The sequence below is a fragment of the Pistacia vera genome, unplaced genomic scaffold (genome assembly GCF_008641045.1).
Source record: "Pistacia vera cultivar Batoury unplaced genomic scaffold, PisVer_v2 Contig587, whole genome shotgun sequence".
In the NCBI taxonomy this organism is placed as follows: domain Eukaryota; kingdom Viridiplantae; phylum Streptophyta; class Magnoliopsida; order Sapindales; family Anacardiaceae; genus Pistacia; species Pistacia vera.
Window position 1 is genome coordinate 166,080 of NW_022196431.1, and position 15,000 is coordinate 181,079.

Genomic DNA, 15,000 nt, shown 5'->3' on the forward strand with positions numbered 1-15,000 from the left:
TATACAAGGATGGAGTAATGTTTTGTTTATAGAGAAAAATAATGGTTGAAGCTCGAATGTATGTCTAGCTCTCATATGCCCAACCTCCTCTTTCATGAAGAAAGCAGCTCATTTATACCTTTAGGGGACATTTGGCTGGGGGTTATATAGGATTACTAAGATTATGTCATCTTATATTACATGATTACTACGTTTGGTTGTCAAGTAATATAAAATTCTGGTAATCTTCTAATATCAATAGTGGTTACCATTGGTAATATATGAGGTAATCTGATTACCTCCATTTTCTTAGGACTTTTAAGATTACCAAGGTAATCTTATTTTTGTTACAATTCTGTCCCTTATTAATAATTTTTTAGGATAATAATGCCCTTGTTTTTAAATTTAATTTACATGAATCTTGCTTTTACAATTTTACCCCAATTAATTTATTTTTTGAACAAAATTACCTTTGAATTCAAAACAAATTGCAGCCTACCCCTATCCACCAACCGCCGCCTGTAGCCCATCATCGTCATTGGAACAGCGCATGAACAGTCGAAAATGGCCGTTGTGCGCCGATTTGGCCATTGCCGGCCAAATCGTAATAGATCTGGTCAAAAAAACAAATCTGTTGATCTGGCCATCAACAACTAAATCAATGGCCATTAATGGCCATGTCTGAGGCCGTTAATAGCCATCGATTTGGCTGTTAATGGATCTGGCCAAAAACGACCTAATTAGATCTAATCGTTTTCCAGCCAAATCTGTCATGATCTGGCCACTTTCGATCGTCCATGCATCGTTAAATTGCCAGCTACCGACGGTTGGCAGTGGTTGTTGGGGGCAAGCAACGGCTAGGTTGGTGGGGGTGCATTGTTGATTTTTCAAACTTTTATTATGGGGTTGTTTTAGCTAAGTTTTTCAATATAGGGGGGTTATAACTAAAAATATAATAATTCAGTAATTTAAATAACATACTTACCAATTTATTTCAACCAACCAAACACATTTCCCCAAACATTCACAGTAATCTTCTAGGTAATCTTTTTTTTTCCATTAATATAACATTCCCAGTAATACTACATTTCCTAAACCAAACGCCCTTTTAAGGTCTGTAATGAGGGTTTTTTGCAAGTTGTCTTGACATGTGGGGACCCCTCCTTAATCCTGATCTTAAAATGGGATATGACTGATATAATGCTCTTAATAACAGCATAGGTTGGTTTAGTTTTGATAGCTAATGTTATTTTGTCCTTTAGCTCTTGTTGAATTTCATTGGAGGAGAAATTTGATGAGTTTTGATTGGTGGTACAAATATCAATGTATATTTTTGGCATAACAAATTTAAAAATTTTAATATATTATGTAGGAATTAGGGGTGGGATATTCCGATTAATCAAACTGGACAGGGTAGTTTATAAACCGAACCGGTTTTTCGATTCAAGTAAAAACTTAAACCGAAACTGAACCGTTTATATGATTAAACTGGTTATGAACCGAACTGAATATATGGTTCGGTTCACCGGTTAATCTGTTTTGAACCGATTTTTAAAATCAGAATGACTAAGACAGAATAACTGAGAAAGTTTGGCTGATCACCAAAACTTCTACTCTAAAATTGTAGTTAAATGTAGTATCCATTACTAGAACAAAGAGAAATTTAGGTATTCACCTGCAAGTTTTGATATAAATAATAAATATATATTATTCTTCACTGAAGAAGTCAAATTAAGCCATCCAAATTTCTTACATCTTCACAAATCAAATAAACTTGAATATTGGAGAAAAAGACGAAAGAGAAAGAGAAAAATGGAAGATAAGATAAGATAAGATGGAAAAGAAAGATAAAATCATAAAACTGAAGGAGAAGTGACAGAGAAAAAGATGAAAAAGAAAGAGAAAACCCAAGGAGAAGAGATGGAGAAAAAGACGAAAAAAGTGAAAAGTGAAAAGAAGAAATGGAGGAGAAGAAGATGAAGATGAAGATGAAAGAGAAAGTGGAGGAGAAGATGATGATGAAAAAGGAAGATGAAAGAGAAAAGTGGAGGAGAAGACTGAAAATGATGGAAAAGGTAGATGAAAGAGAAAAGTGGTGGTGGGCTCTAGGAATTTTAATTATAATTAATATGTAAGGTTTTTGTTTATTTATTTTTTGACAGCGATTTTAGAATTCGGTTTCGGTTAACCGGTTTAAAAAAACTTGTAAACCGAAAACCAAACCAATTAATCAGTTTATGAATTTTCAAACTGAATCAGATTTCAGAAAAATCGAATTTTCGATTCCGTTTTCAATCCGATTTTTCGGTTCAATTCGGTTTGGTCTTTTTTTCCCACCCCTAGTAGGAATAGTTGAATCTTGACCAAAGGAACACTTTATTAAGTAGTTACATATTTTTGCATTGAAATGGATTCACCATTACATTAAAAAAAAAATTGGTTTTGTTGTGATGTGGCAATTGACCTATGCCCGCGTGGAAGTCAAAATAGAACTTGGGTAGTCAAAGTTATATTGCTAAAGACTAAGGGGCAATTTGTCATATCCAGTCTATAATAAACCTAAACCAAATTAGGTTTTGCTCATTCTGTTTCTCTCCAGCTTTCTCTCTTGGTTAACAGAGAGAGAAAGTTTGTTATGAACTCTGGATGCGCTGTAAATCTGAAGAGCGTTGATGGAATCAAACGGTGGTGGTAGGTCTTACCTGGATTATTCTTCCTGTTACACTTTCTGTATAAATTTGTCACTAATGTTTGGTTATTGTATGATGTGTATGAGAGGTGAAGAGATCTAGGTATTACAGAGGGGTTTTGTGCACTGTGTTAAGGGTAAGCGTAAATCTCTGTAAGGTTCTCTATTCTCATAGTAAAATCTGCTTATTGCCTTGGAGAGTGGATGTAGGTAATCTGTAAGATTATCGAACCACTATAAATCATTGTGTCCTTTACTTTTCAGCTTATTATCTGTTTATTGTTTGTGATTTATATGTTGTATTCAAAGTTGGGTTGCTTTGGATTTTCGTTTTGGTCTCTTTAATTGCAACAAGTGGTATCAAAGATAGGTTCTCATTCTAGCACCTAGGGTTTATTCTAGGTTGAGAGATCTTTTGCGAATCTGAAGCATTTAGGCTTAGATCTGGTTTTCTGTTTACTGCTACAATTTTAGGGTTTCTGTTTAGTCTCTAGTAAATTGGGGCTTTTATACTCTGGGCATCTATGAAGGGTAGAAACCTAGAAAATGTCTAAGTTTGAGGTGGAGAAATTCACAGGGGATAATGATTACGGATTGTGGAAGATGAAAATGAGGGCTATCTTAGTTAAGGATGGATTGTTTGATACTTTAAAGGGTGAGGATAGTTTACCAAACTCCCTATCTAAGAAGGAGAAGAAAGACCTGTTAGATAAAGCCTACAATACCTTAATCTTAGGATTAGGGGATAAGGTCTTAAGAGAAGTTAAGAAAATGACCACACCAGCTGAAATTTGGGAAAAACTAGACTCTCTATACTTGTCAAAGTCTTCTCCTAATAGGTTAGTTTTAAAATGGATGAAAACAAAATATTAGGAGAAAATATGAATGACTTTATGAAACTTGTTCATGATCTAGAAGGGCTTAGTGTTAAGGTTGAAGATGAAGATCAAGTAGTGATTCTTATTAACTCCCTCCCTAACTCTTTTCTAATTTTGTGGGCACCGTTAAGTATGGCAAACAAATCCTTAAACTAGATGAAGTAGTGGTAGCAATTACTGCTAAGGATGCTGAATTTAAAAAGGAAGGTAAACTAGATGGTGAGGGGCTTTATGTGAGAGGAAGACCTGAAAAGAAAGGCTACAAAAAGGGGAATTTCAGGGGTAGATCAAAATCTAAGTCCAAATTTATTACGAAATGTTTTCACTGTCATAAGGAAGGTCATTTCAAGAGGGATTGTCCTGATAGGAAGAAAAAGTCAAGGGAAAAGGATGTTAGTGGGAGTGTAGATATAGCTTCTAATGGTTATGAGAGTTCTGATGTGTTAGTAGTTTCTAAAAATGAAACTGATACTGAATAGGTACTTGATTCTGGTTGTTCTTTCCACATGATTCCAAATAGGAGTTTTCTATCAAACTTTAAGAAAATAGAGTCTGGAAAGGTGTTGATGGGAAATAATGCAGTTTGTAGAGTCTTGTGAATAGGAGACGTAAGGCTAAATTTGCATGATGGAAGTTCAAAATGGCTCACTGATTTAGATACATACCAGAGCTAAGAAGAAATTTAGTTTCTTTAGGAAGTCTAGACTCAATTGGCTATAGTTATAAAAGCTCAAGGTGGAGTCTTTAAAGTAACTAAAGGGTCCTTAGTTGTAATGAAGGGTGAGATGAGGAATGGGCTGTATATTCTAAATGGTTCAACCATCACTGGAACAGCAACAATATCCTTATCTCAGAAGTCTAATAGGAAAACTTTATGGCATAGGAGGTTAGGGCATATTAGTGAAAAAGGATTAGTTGAGCTAAGCAAGCAAAAGGTTCTAGGAGGAGATAAAGTAGAGAAGCTGGTTTTCTGTGATCACTGCATTTATGGGAAGATGAAAAGAATCAGGTTTAGTATGGGAAATCACTATTCTAATTAGACTATATCTATTCAGATGTGTGGGGACCAACTAAATATCCATCTTTGGGAGGTTGTAGATATTTCATTAGCATCATAGATGATTATTCTAGGAGGGTCTGGATTTTTTTCTTGAAAACTAAGGGAGAGACCTTTAGGAAATTCAGAGATTGGAAGGTCATGATAGAAAACCAATCTGGGAAGAAAATTAGGAAACTTATAATGGGTTAGAATTCATAAATGAAGAGTTTGATAATCTGTGTAGGGAAAATGGAATTATGAGGCATAGAATAGTAAAACACACATCCCAGTAGAATGGTTTAGCAAAAAGGATGAATAGGATCATTCTAAAAAAGGTTAGAACCCTAATCCTATTCTAAGTTACCCACCAGGTTTTGGGCAGAGGTTGCCCACACAACTGTTTATTTAATAAACAGAATGCCTTCCTCAGCTATTAGTTTAAAAACACCCATGGAAAAATGGTATGGGTATTCTGCAAACTATAGTAACCTTAGGGTTTTTGGCTGCACTGTTTTTGTTCATGAGAAAACAGATAAGTTACAACCAAGGGCTATTAGGTGCATTTTCTTAGGATATCCTGATGGCATTAAGGGTTACAAATGTTGGGATATTGGAGGGAAAAAGTGTATTATTAGCAGAGATGTGAGGTTTAATGAGGATGAGTTGGGTGGTTTGAGTCAGGAAGTGAGTGATAATACAGATAGGACAGAGGTGTTTAATCTGGATCTAGGTGGAGATATTCCAAATCTGAACAATCCTGTTTCAGACTCTGTTTTAGATTCCCATACCCAAGAGGATGAACCGAGCTTAGATGATAATGATGATGGAAATGACTTACAAAATTATCAACTAGCTAGAGATAGCGAAAGAAGGGAAATTAGACTACCTAGGAGGTACTCATATGCTGACATGGTAGCATTTGCTCTTCAAGTTGCTGAAGAGATTGATGATGAACCCAGAACTGTTAAGGAAGCCATGTTTAGTAAAGATTCTAGGGAATGGAAACTTGCCATGTAGGAAGAGTATAATTCTCTAATAAAAAATCAGAATTGGATTCTTGTTAACAAACCTGAGGGCAGTAGGGTGGTTAAGTGTAAATGGGTTTTCAAAAGGAAAGAGGGTATACCAGGGGTAAAAGTACCTAGGTTTAAATCTAGGTTGGTAGCTAAAGGTTTCACATAGGTTGAAGGAGTTGATTACAATGAAATTTTCTCACCAGTTGTGAGACATACCACTATCAGAATTCTCTTAGCCTTAGTTGCTCAGTTTGATTTAGAATTAGAGCAATTAGACATCAAAACTGCCTTCTTGAATGGTGATTTAGAAGAAAGAATTATGATGGAACAGCCTGAGTTGTTTGAAAAGGGATCTAAAAACCAAGTTTGTTTTTTGAAAAAATCTTTGTATGGATTAAAGTAGTCACCTAGGCAGTTGTATAGAAAATTTGATTGTTTTATGGTGAATGCTGGGTTTATTCGAAGTAGCTTTGATGGTTGCTTTTACTTTAAGTGTTTGTATGGTGAGTACTACCTTTATTTGACTTTTTATGTGGATGATATGCTTTTAGCTTGTAAAGATCTTTCTGAAATTGCTAGATTTAAGGAACAGATGAGTAGACAATTTGAAATGAAAGACTTAGGGCAAGCTAAGAAGATCCTAGGAATGAATATTGAAAGGTATAGAAAAAATGGAAAACTAACCTTGTCACAGAAAGAATATGTTGGAAAAGTCATAAGGAAGTTTAACATGAGTAATTCCAAACCTATCAAAACACCCTTAGGATAGCACTTTAAATTCAGTTCAGTACAATGCCCAGAAACAGAAGAAGAAAGGAAGGAAATGGCTTGCATCCCTTATGCAAATGCAATAGGGAGCTTGATGTATTTGATGGTTTGTACCAGACCAGATTTAGCCTTTGCAGTTAGTTCTATAAGTAGGTTTATGAGTAATCCTGGGAAGAATCATTGGGAAGCTGTAAAATGGGTGCTTAGGTATGTGAGGGGTACACTAACTACTGGTATTGTTTACAGCAAGGGGCAAAATCAGGGGAATATCATTGTAGGATATGTGGATGCTGATTATGCAGGAAATGTAGACAATAGGAAATTCATGACTAGTTTCTGTTTCTCTTTTTGGAATAATCTGGTTTCTTGGAAGGCTAATTTGTAGGTAATAGTTACTTTGTCAACTACAGAAGCAGAATACATTCCCATTACAGAGGCCGTCAAAGAAGAAATGTGGCTCAAGGGAATGCTTGAGGAAATGGGTTTGAACCAGTAGCAGGTTCCAATCAAAAGTGATAGCCAAAGTGCAATTTTTCTGTGCAAAAATCAAGTTTTTCATGATAGATCAAAACACATTGATGTCAGGTTGCATTTTATAAGGAATCTGATTGAAGATAAAGCCATTAAAGTGGAGAAGGTTCTGGGGAGAGAAAACCCAGCAAACATGTTCACTAGGTCTGTTGTTTTGGACAAGTTAAGGCTCGTTAAGAGCCTTCTACACATTGAAGAAAATTAGAAGAAGTTCGAGGGCAGTAAGGAAGGGCAATGATCAAGTGCCAAGGTGGAGATTTGTTGTGATGTGTCAATTGACCTATGCCCGCGTGGAAGTCAAAATAGAACTTGGGTAGTCAAAGTTATATTGCTAAAGACTAAGGGGCAATTCTGTCATATCTAGTCTTCAATAAACCTAATCCAAATTAGGTTTTGCTCATTTTGTTTCTCTCGAGCTTTCTTTCTTCGTTAACAGAGAGAGAAAGTTTGTTACGAACTCTGGATGCGCTGGAAATCTGAAGAGCGTTGATGGAATCAAACGGTGGTGGTAGGTCTTAGTTGGATTATTCTTTCTGTTACACTTTCTATATAAATCTGTCACTAATATTTGGTTATTGTATGATGTGTATGAGAGGTGAGGATTGAGGAGATCTGGGTATTATAGAGGGGTTTTGTGCACTGTGTTAAGGGTAAGCATAAATCTCTGTAAGGTTCTCTATTCTCATAGTAAAATCAGCTTATTGCCCTGGAGAGTGGATGTAGGTAATCTGTAAGATTACCGAACCACTATAAATCATTGTGTCCTTTACTTTTCAGCTTATTATCTGTTTATTGTTTGTGATTTATCTACTGTATTCAAAGTTGGGTTGCTTTGGATTTTCGTTTTGGTCTCTTTAATTGTAACAGGTTTATTATAAAAGGACAATGAATACAAAATAATTAAACATATCTTAACGTAGCCAACTTGATTTTAATATTAGATTTGCTTGATTATATGATTAAGATAATAAATTTAAACATACAATATTCCTGTGGCTTGGAAAATTAAAGTTAGTCCCTGTGTTTTCGAAATCATCCAATTACCTCACCTGCCGGCTGTCGCTAGTTTTTATTTTTGATCGATTTTGACCAAAATGACACTATTATCCTTAAAAATAAGTTTTTATTTTTAAATTTAAAAGAAAATCCTAAAAATTTCAAGAAAAGATTCTTTAAAATTCTTTAAATAACTTAAAGAAGCCAAAATCATTAAAAAAAAAATAGAAAAAAAAACCAATTTAAAATATTTCTTATGGGTTTTTTAATTGTTTTAAATTTCTTATATTTTAAGTAATTTCTTATGAAATTTTTATGTTAAATTAAATTTTTTTTTTTATCTGTAGATATTTTTCTTAATTCCGTAGTAACTTATTTTCAGGGGTGATTTGGTCATTCCACAAGTCAAAAATGGCTTAAAATAATTTTTACGGAAAAAACTAACGACAGGGGAGGTTGTGGATAATTTGGATAATGTAGGGACTATGTTGAATTTTACTAACCATAGGCGTACTGCATGGTCTTAGTCCCAATAAAATATTTTATGCAATGTCTGAATTCATGGATGGTTGATTTCAAGATTTTTGTCTACAAAGAACTGTAGCTTCTGAGTTCTGAAGTCATCCGCATGTAGTTACATATTTCTTAAATTCTGCATTTATACTGAAAGATAAGTAATTAAAAAAGATAAAAATTATAATAACATACTAATATTATAACAAAGTGATATCATTTATGATTTCTCAAAAATACATAAAAATTATAATAAAATACTAATATTATATCATATCAATTTGTAAATAAAAGCTTGTGCACATGAATCAAATATTTAATCTAAAATGGTTTCTCCATTTTAATATTCAAACAATTTTTTGAAAAATTTAGTCCTTAAAAAGATTCGACAAAATGTATCAAGTTCTAAAACGTGATACTTTGAATTTAAAACTTTTAGAACAGTGAATTTACTTCCTTATAGTTAAAATTTCCAATAAAATTTACTTTATAGTGTCAAAAAGACCCAAATATCTTTTTTCCTATTATCATGACAATAAATGATAGAAATATTCTTATAAATAATCATCTTTAATATTCTAAAAATTCTTAAAACTTTAAGGTTTTGTTTGAATGATAGATTTAATCATAAAATCGTATAACTTAACTCAATTACCCTTAATGAAAATAAAAATGACAAAAGTAACCAAAATACAAGACTACCAAGTTTAACATGATCTAACATGTTTTAATTAGATTGTTAAATTATATAATTAAATAATAGACACAGTTTTAGACTATCAATTATAACATAGTTTAATAGTATATATTAAAAGTATACCATTTGTTGTTTCATTAAGAGTATAGTTAATAATTTACTAAATTTTCCGGTTAGATTTGTCCTTTAAATAAATTTTATATATTTCGAGGAAGTATGATTATTAAGTTAAACTATATATATCCAAACCCCTAAATGATAATCCGTATTATTAATAAATCATGATAAAAGCGAAAGTATATTATGCATATAAATACATATGGAATTATTACATTGAATGATTTTATCAAATATGTATGACATGATTTCAATTTTTACTGAACAATCTCATAAAGTAACTGGTGTAAGTAAACTATCTCATATAAATTTATATTAATTGTCATCTTGTTTAAGTTTCGTAATTTTTTTGCGTGAATTAAGGCGTGAAGCCACTAAGACTTTTTGAGAAAATAAATAAATACAAATCAACTAAACTCCTCTTCTCAAAAACCTCCCTTGAAATCAACCGTCTCCGTCTCTCACTAAGAGCTTCAAGTCTTCAACAAAATGTCCCAGAAACCAAGAACTACACCAGATCTCCCATGGAAGATCCGCCTATTTTACTCCACCCTCACCTTCGCCGTTGACATCACTCGCCGCTCCAACATCACTGTCAGCCGCCGTCTCTTCAACCTCGTTGACTTCAAATCCCCACCTTCAAAAAAACCCATCAATGGCGTCACCACCACAGACATCACAGTAGACCTCTCTCGCAACCTTTGGTTCCGCCTCTACACGCCCACAATCACCGACAGCGACAGCACAAAGCTCCCCGTCATAGTCTACTTTCACGGTGGAGGCTTCGTCTTCCTTGCAGCCAACTCAAAACCGTACGACGATTATTGCAAAACTCTCGCCAAAGAACTCCCAGCGGTTATCGTTTCTGTCAACTACCGTCTCGCTCCGGAGCATCGCTATCCCTCTCAATATGAAGATGGCTTCGATGTGCTCAAGTTTATCGAAACAAATTCCATTGAAAGCTTCCCTTCCTACGCTGATCTTAATCAGTGTTTTATTGCCGGAGACAGTGCAGGAGGCAACTTAGCTCATCACGTAGTTCTCAAAGCTGTTAAGAGCAATTTAAACAAAGTAAGAATCATTGGAGTTTTAGCGGTTCAGCCATATTTTGGCGGAGAAGAGAGGACTGAATCGGAAATAAGGCTTGAGGGAGCTCCACTGGTGTCAATGGAGATGACTGATTGGATGTGGAAGGCGTTTTTGCCAGAAGAGTCGGATCGGGACCATCCGGCGGCCAATGTTTTCGGGCCGAATGGGGAAGATATTTCCAGCGTGAATTTTCCGGCGACTATTGTTTTTGTTGGAGGGTTCGATCCATTGCAAGATTGGCAAAAGAGGTACTATGAAGGGCTGAAGAAAAGTGGAAAAGAAGCTTATTTGGTTGAGTTTCCTAATGCTTGTCACTCTTTTTATGCTTTTCCCGAGCTGCCTGAGTTTGGTTTGTTCGTTAAAGAGATTAAGGATTTCATCAAAAAAAAAGACAAATTGCCAAGTAAATAATTGAATTTATTTGTCAATTTAGTTGATAATTATCATAATTATGATGATAATAAGAATAAATTTTGATGTAAATTAAGAAAATATTTTGGTTTTTGAGTGTCGGTTCTTATGACTTCACGTGTTTGTCAGATTGAAAACTTTCTATGAAGTGTATTATTTGCGCTTCTATTATTGATTTCTTTTTGAGGATTGATGAATGAGAACGTGATGTAACATAATAATTTAGAATAAAGGTAAAGTGATAAATATTTCTCATAACTTTGTCTCATAAACATTGATGTGGTAATTTATAATTTATTAATTCACATTTGGTTGGATAGATTCATCCTTGGATAAACATGACCCATTACAAATTCACTAATTGTAAATTGGCACGTCACATTTGTAAAAGAAAATTAATTAGTATATTATTACTGGATAATTTAATGGGATTTGGGATGATCCTCTTATAATATGATTTTCTTTTTATTAAAATATAAAACTTTTATTATTATTATTATTATTATTATTATTATTTATGAAGGTTGATGAATGAGAATGTGCTGTAAGATGATGGTCCTAGGCTGATTTATTCCATCTAATATTTTCTAAAGTGTGAATTATTAATTTTTATTTGTCTTATTCTTTGGTTTTATCTTGTCATGAAGTTGGTAATTGCTCGTTTAAATAATAATTAAAACTCATCTTACTATATGCAGTAAACATTTTTATAAATTATTGTCATAAACAGACAAATGATTTGTGTATTCAAGAGCTTGTTCCCTTTGCCTTCTTATTTTATATATATAAACATTAAAAAAATCAGAATTGACCGAAACATTCTAAACAATTGACACAACACTTGATCACTTAACGGAAAAGTAAAGCACTGACTAATCGACACATTCCTTGATCCCTGCAACGAAATTACATCAACCTACCAAGGTCGAAGAAAAGACAATAATCTCTAAACCCTTTTAGAAATTAATAATACAGTGAATACACTACCAAGATGAAATAATAGTATATGTTAAAATAAGAGAAAACGATTTTTTTTTTTTTTCAAGTAAACTTTTATTAGAAAAGAGAAAAATAACATACAAAAGGCTTATAAAAAGGGTCAGTCTACCTTAGGACAATCTCTTGAGTTAAAACCCAAAAAATAGCTTATACAAAACTAGGGCTGTTCAACGAGACGAGCCGCTCGTGAGCCGACTCAGCTCGTTAACAGCTCGCCTCGTCTGGAATCGAGTTGGCTCGACTCGATTCGTGAGAGAGCACGAGCCGAGTTCGAGCCAGACTTAAATTATTAGGGGCGTTTTAGCAGTTTTATTAAGTATAGGGGATATAAAATTTTTAAAACAAAAAGTTTGTAAAAATGACAAAAAAAACCCCGATGTTAAAATCCCTAAAAACACGACTAAAATCCTTTCCCTTAAAACCAAACCAAACCAAACTATTTTAGGCAAGTTTTCGGCATCAAATTTGGTGGAGAGTGCAGGGAAACAAAGAGAGAGAAGGAAAGAAATCAAAGTTGGTGGAGAGTGTAGGGGAAACAAGGAGAAAGAAAGAAAGAAAGAAGAAAGGAAAATAGGAGAAACATGCGTCATTAGATTGAGAGAAAAGAAGAGAAGCAAAGAGTAATAAGTACCAAACAAGAAGAGGAAGAGAATAACTTTAGAATTGGTGGAGACTGGAAAACGGGGGAAAGAAAGAAAGAAAAAAAAAAAACGTGAGCAGTGAGTTGAAGAAGAGAAGAAAGAGAAAGCAAATCAAATAATAAATTAGAGGGGGAAAGAAGTGAAAGAGAAAGAGTATAAATGAGAGAGAGAAATTTGCACTTAATTTAAAAAAAAAAAAAATTTGAATGTTTTTGTTGGCTCGTGAGCCAGCTCTAGCTCGACTCGTTAAGCTGGCTCGCGAGCCAAGTACGAAATCTTTTTCTCTCTTACAAGTCGAGCCGAGTCAGGAAATTAGAGGCTCGGACTCAGCTCGAATTCTTCTTCCTTTTCACGAGTTGAGATCGTTAAGCCAAAAACTCAGCTCGGCTCAACTCGTTATCAACCCTATACAAAAAACTATGTTTTAACACAAAAACCTCTTCCTATCTCGGAAAATATCCTGGATTAGAAATAAAACCAAAAAAGCCAGAAGAAAATGCCCAAATAGGCATCAAAGACCAAATAGGCAAAGACTCCACCTACAACACTAATAGCCCAAGGCATCGATTATATATATATATATTAAAAAAATTAGAAATGATTGAAAAAGCGACCAAAGAACTAGAAACGGCCACCTAAAAAGCCCCTGTTGGGGATGCGTGTAGCATGGCAAGCTCAGCACTGTGTGCATAGTTTGAGTAAACAACTTTTCCCACCCAAGATTAGCCTTAATGACACTTTTTTCACCCAAATAGTTTCAAAAACGACTTCCTCATGCAAAATTTATATTTACTTAATACCCAAAATACACTTCACTTTCTCAGCTGGCATTTGGCCAGTTACTAAGAGCAAGGATAAGAGAGTTTCCGTAGAGTGGAGGCTAGTGGATCGAATAGTGATGATCAATTGAATATTCTCCGTCAGAATCAGTCATAATTTAGCTAAGAATAAGAAACTCTAGCTTTACAATTGTTAGCAATCGGCAGAAAATCAGGTGTCGGAGTAAGAGAGGTTTTCTGTGAAAAGACTGTAGATTTAAATGGTGGTGACGAAGAGGATTTTCCCCATCGGAAACGACTTTGGATACTAACGAAATATTAACTTTGGGTGAGAAAATGGTATTTTGAAACTTTTTCGGTGGGAAAGTGTCACTAAGGCAAACGTTTGGTGGAAAAAGTCATTTACTCGTTAAAATAACTAATAGAAAAGTAACTTGAGCATTTATTCCTTTTTCATTTTTTTTAATATAAACATCCGAAATGATTGTTCCTTTATACAATAGGGCAAAATGAACTGATATAATATTGCCAATACCACACACCCCCCAGTCCTGAAGTTGGAGGGTGATAGAGATCAAGGACTCCCAACTTGGTCAATAACTTGGAATGCAGTTTATGGCCAAGTGCTTTAGTTAACAAATTAGTCGACTGTTCTGAAGAAGGTACATATGCAGTCTTGATAATACTAATTTTGAGCCGCCCTCGTACAATATGACAATCAATATCAATGTGCTTGGTCCTCTCATGAAACATTAGATTAGGGCAATATGATTTGCGGCTTGATTATCACTATGGAGGGGAACATGAAGAAGAAGCCTTAGGAAACCAAGTTCTTAAATAGTTGAACCAGTCAAATTATCTCACAAACAGTGGATGCCATAGCTCGAATTCTGCCTCAGATGAGGACTTAGATATTTTTGCTGATGCGCTGGATTTCCAAGAGAGAGAGAGGTTCCTAGGAAAATGCAATAACCTGTGACTGATTTCCTTGTCATGAGACAGATCCCTAATGGAATCACAATAAGCAGCGTCAATTTCATAGGATTATCAGCTGGGAAGAACAATCCCAAACCTGGAGTTGATTTAATATATTTGATCACCTTAAAGGCAACAACCAAATGTGTCTGCTTTGGTTATGCATAAGCTGACTTGAAAATTATAGAGTAGCTTAAATCTAGTCTGGTCATGCATAGATACAATAACTTTCCAACCAATTTTTAGATAAATAGTGGATCAGGAGAAAGATAATCAATACTAGGATAAAACAATTCATCATATGCAGAAGAGGTGACTTTAAATTTGCATCCATTGGAATTATAAAAGGTTAGAACCTGACAACCAACTCCAAAATGAGCTCAAGGGCATATTTTCTTTGGCATAAACTAATCTTTTTAGAAGACCTAACAACTTCAACACCCAAAATACCTTAACAACCCAAATCCTTCAACTTGAAATTGGAATGCAAAGTTGTTTAGTTTGATGAATCAAATCAACATTATCTCCGGTTATACAATATCATCCACATACACCAAAATCATCACAATATGAGAATTCTCGTTTCTAACAAACAAAGAGTAATCAGATTTGGATTGACTAAAACCTCCAGCAAGAAACCCTAGTAACTTATAATTCCAAGCTCTGAAGCTTGCTTCAAACCATAAAGGAATTTGTGAAGCCTACAACCAGATTCTGCCTCCTCCTTGTAAAACCTTGAGGTAAAGTCATATAAATCTCCTCTTGTAAATCACCTGGAGAAAAGCGTTATCCACATCCATGTGGTAAAGAGGCCAAGAATGCATAGAGGTTAAAGTCAAGATTGATCTAACAGTAACCATCTTGATAACAAGAGAAAGTCTTG

At 34.4% G+C, this 15,000-nt stretch overlaps 1 protein-coding gene across 1 annotated transcript; it reads left to right on the forward strand.

Moving 5' to 3' along the window:
• Positions 1–9,672: 9,672 nt before the first annotated feature.
• LOC116109681 (probable carboxylesterase 18) lies at positions 9,673–10,740 on the forward strand. Its single transcript, XM_031395906.1, has one exon. It carries the CDS (start codon positions 9,713–9,715, stop codon positions 10,721–10,723), a length of 1,011 nt encoding a protein of 336 aa, XP_031251766.1. The 5' UTR covers positions 9,673–9,712; the 3' UTR covers positions 10,724–10,740.
• The last annotated feature ends 4,260 nt before the right edge of the window (positions 10,741–15,000 follow it).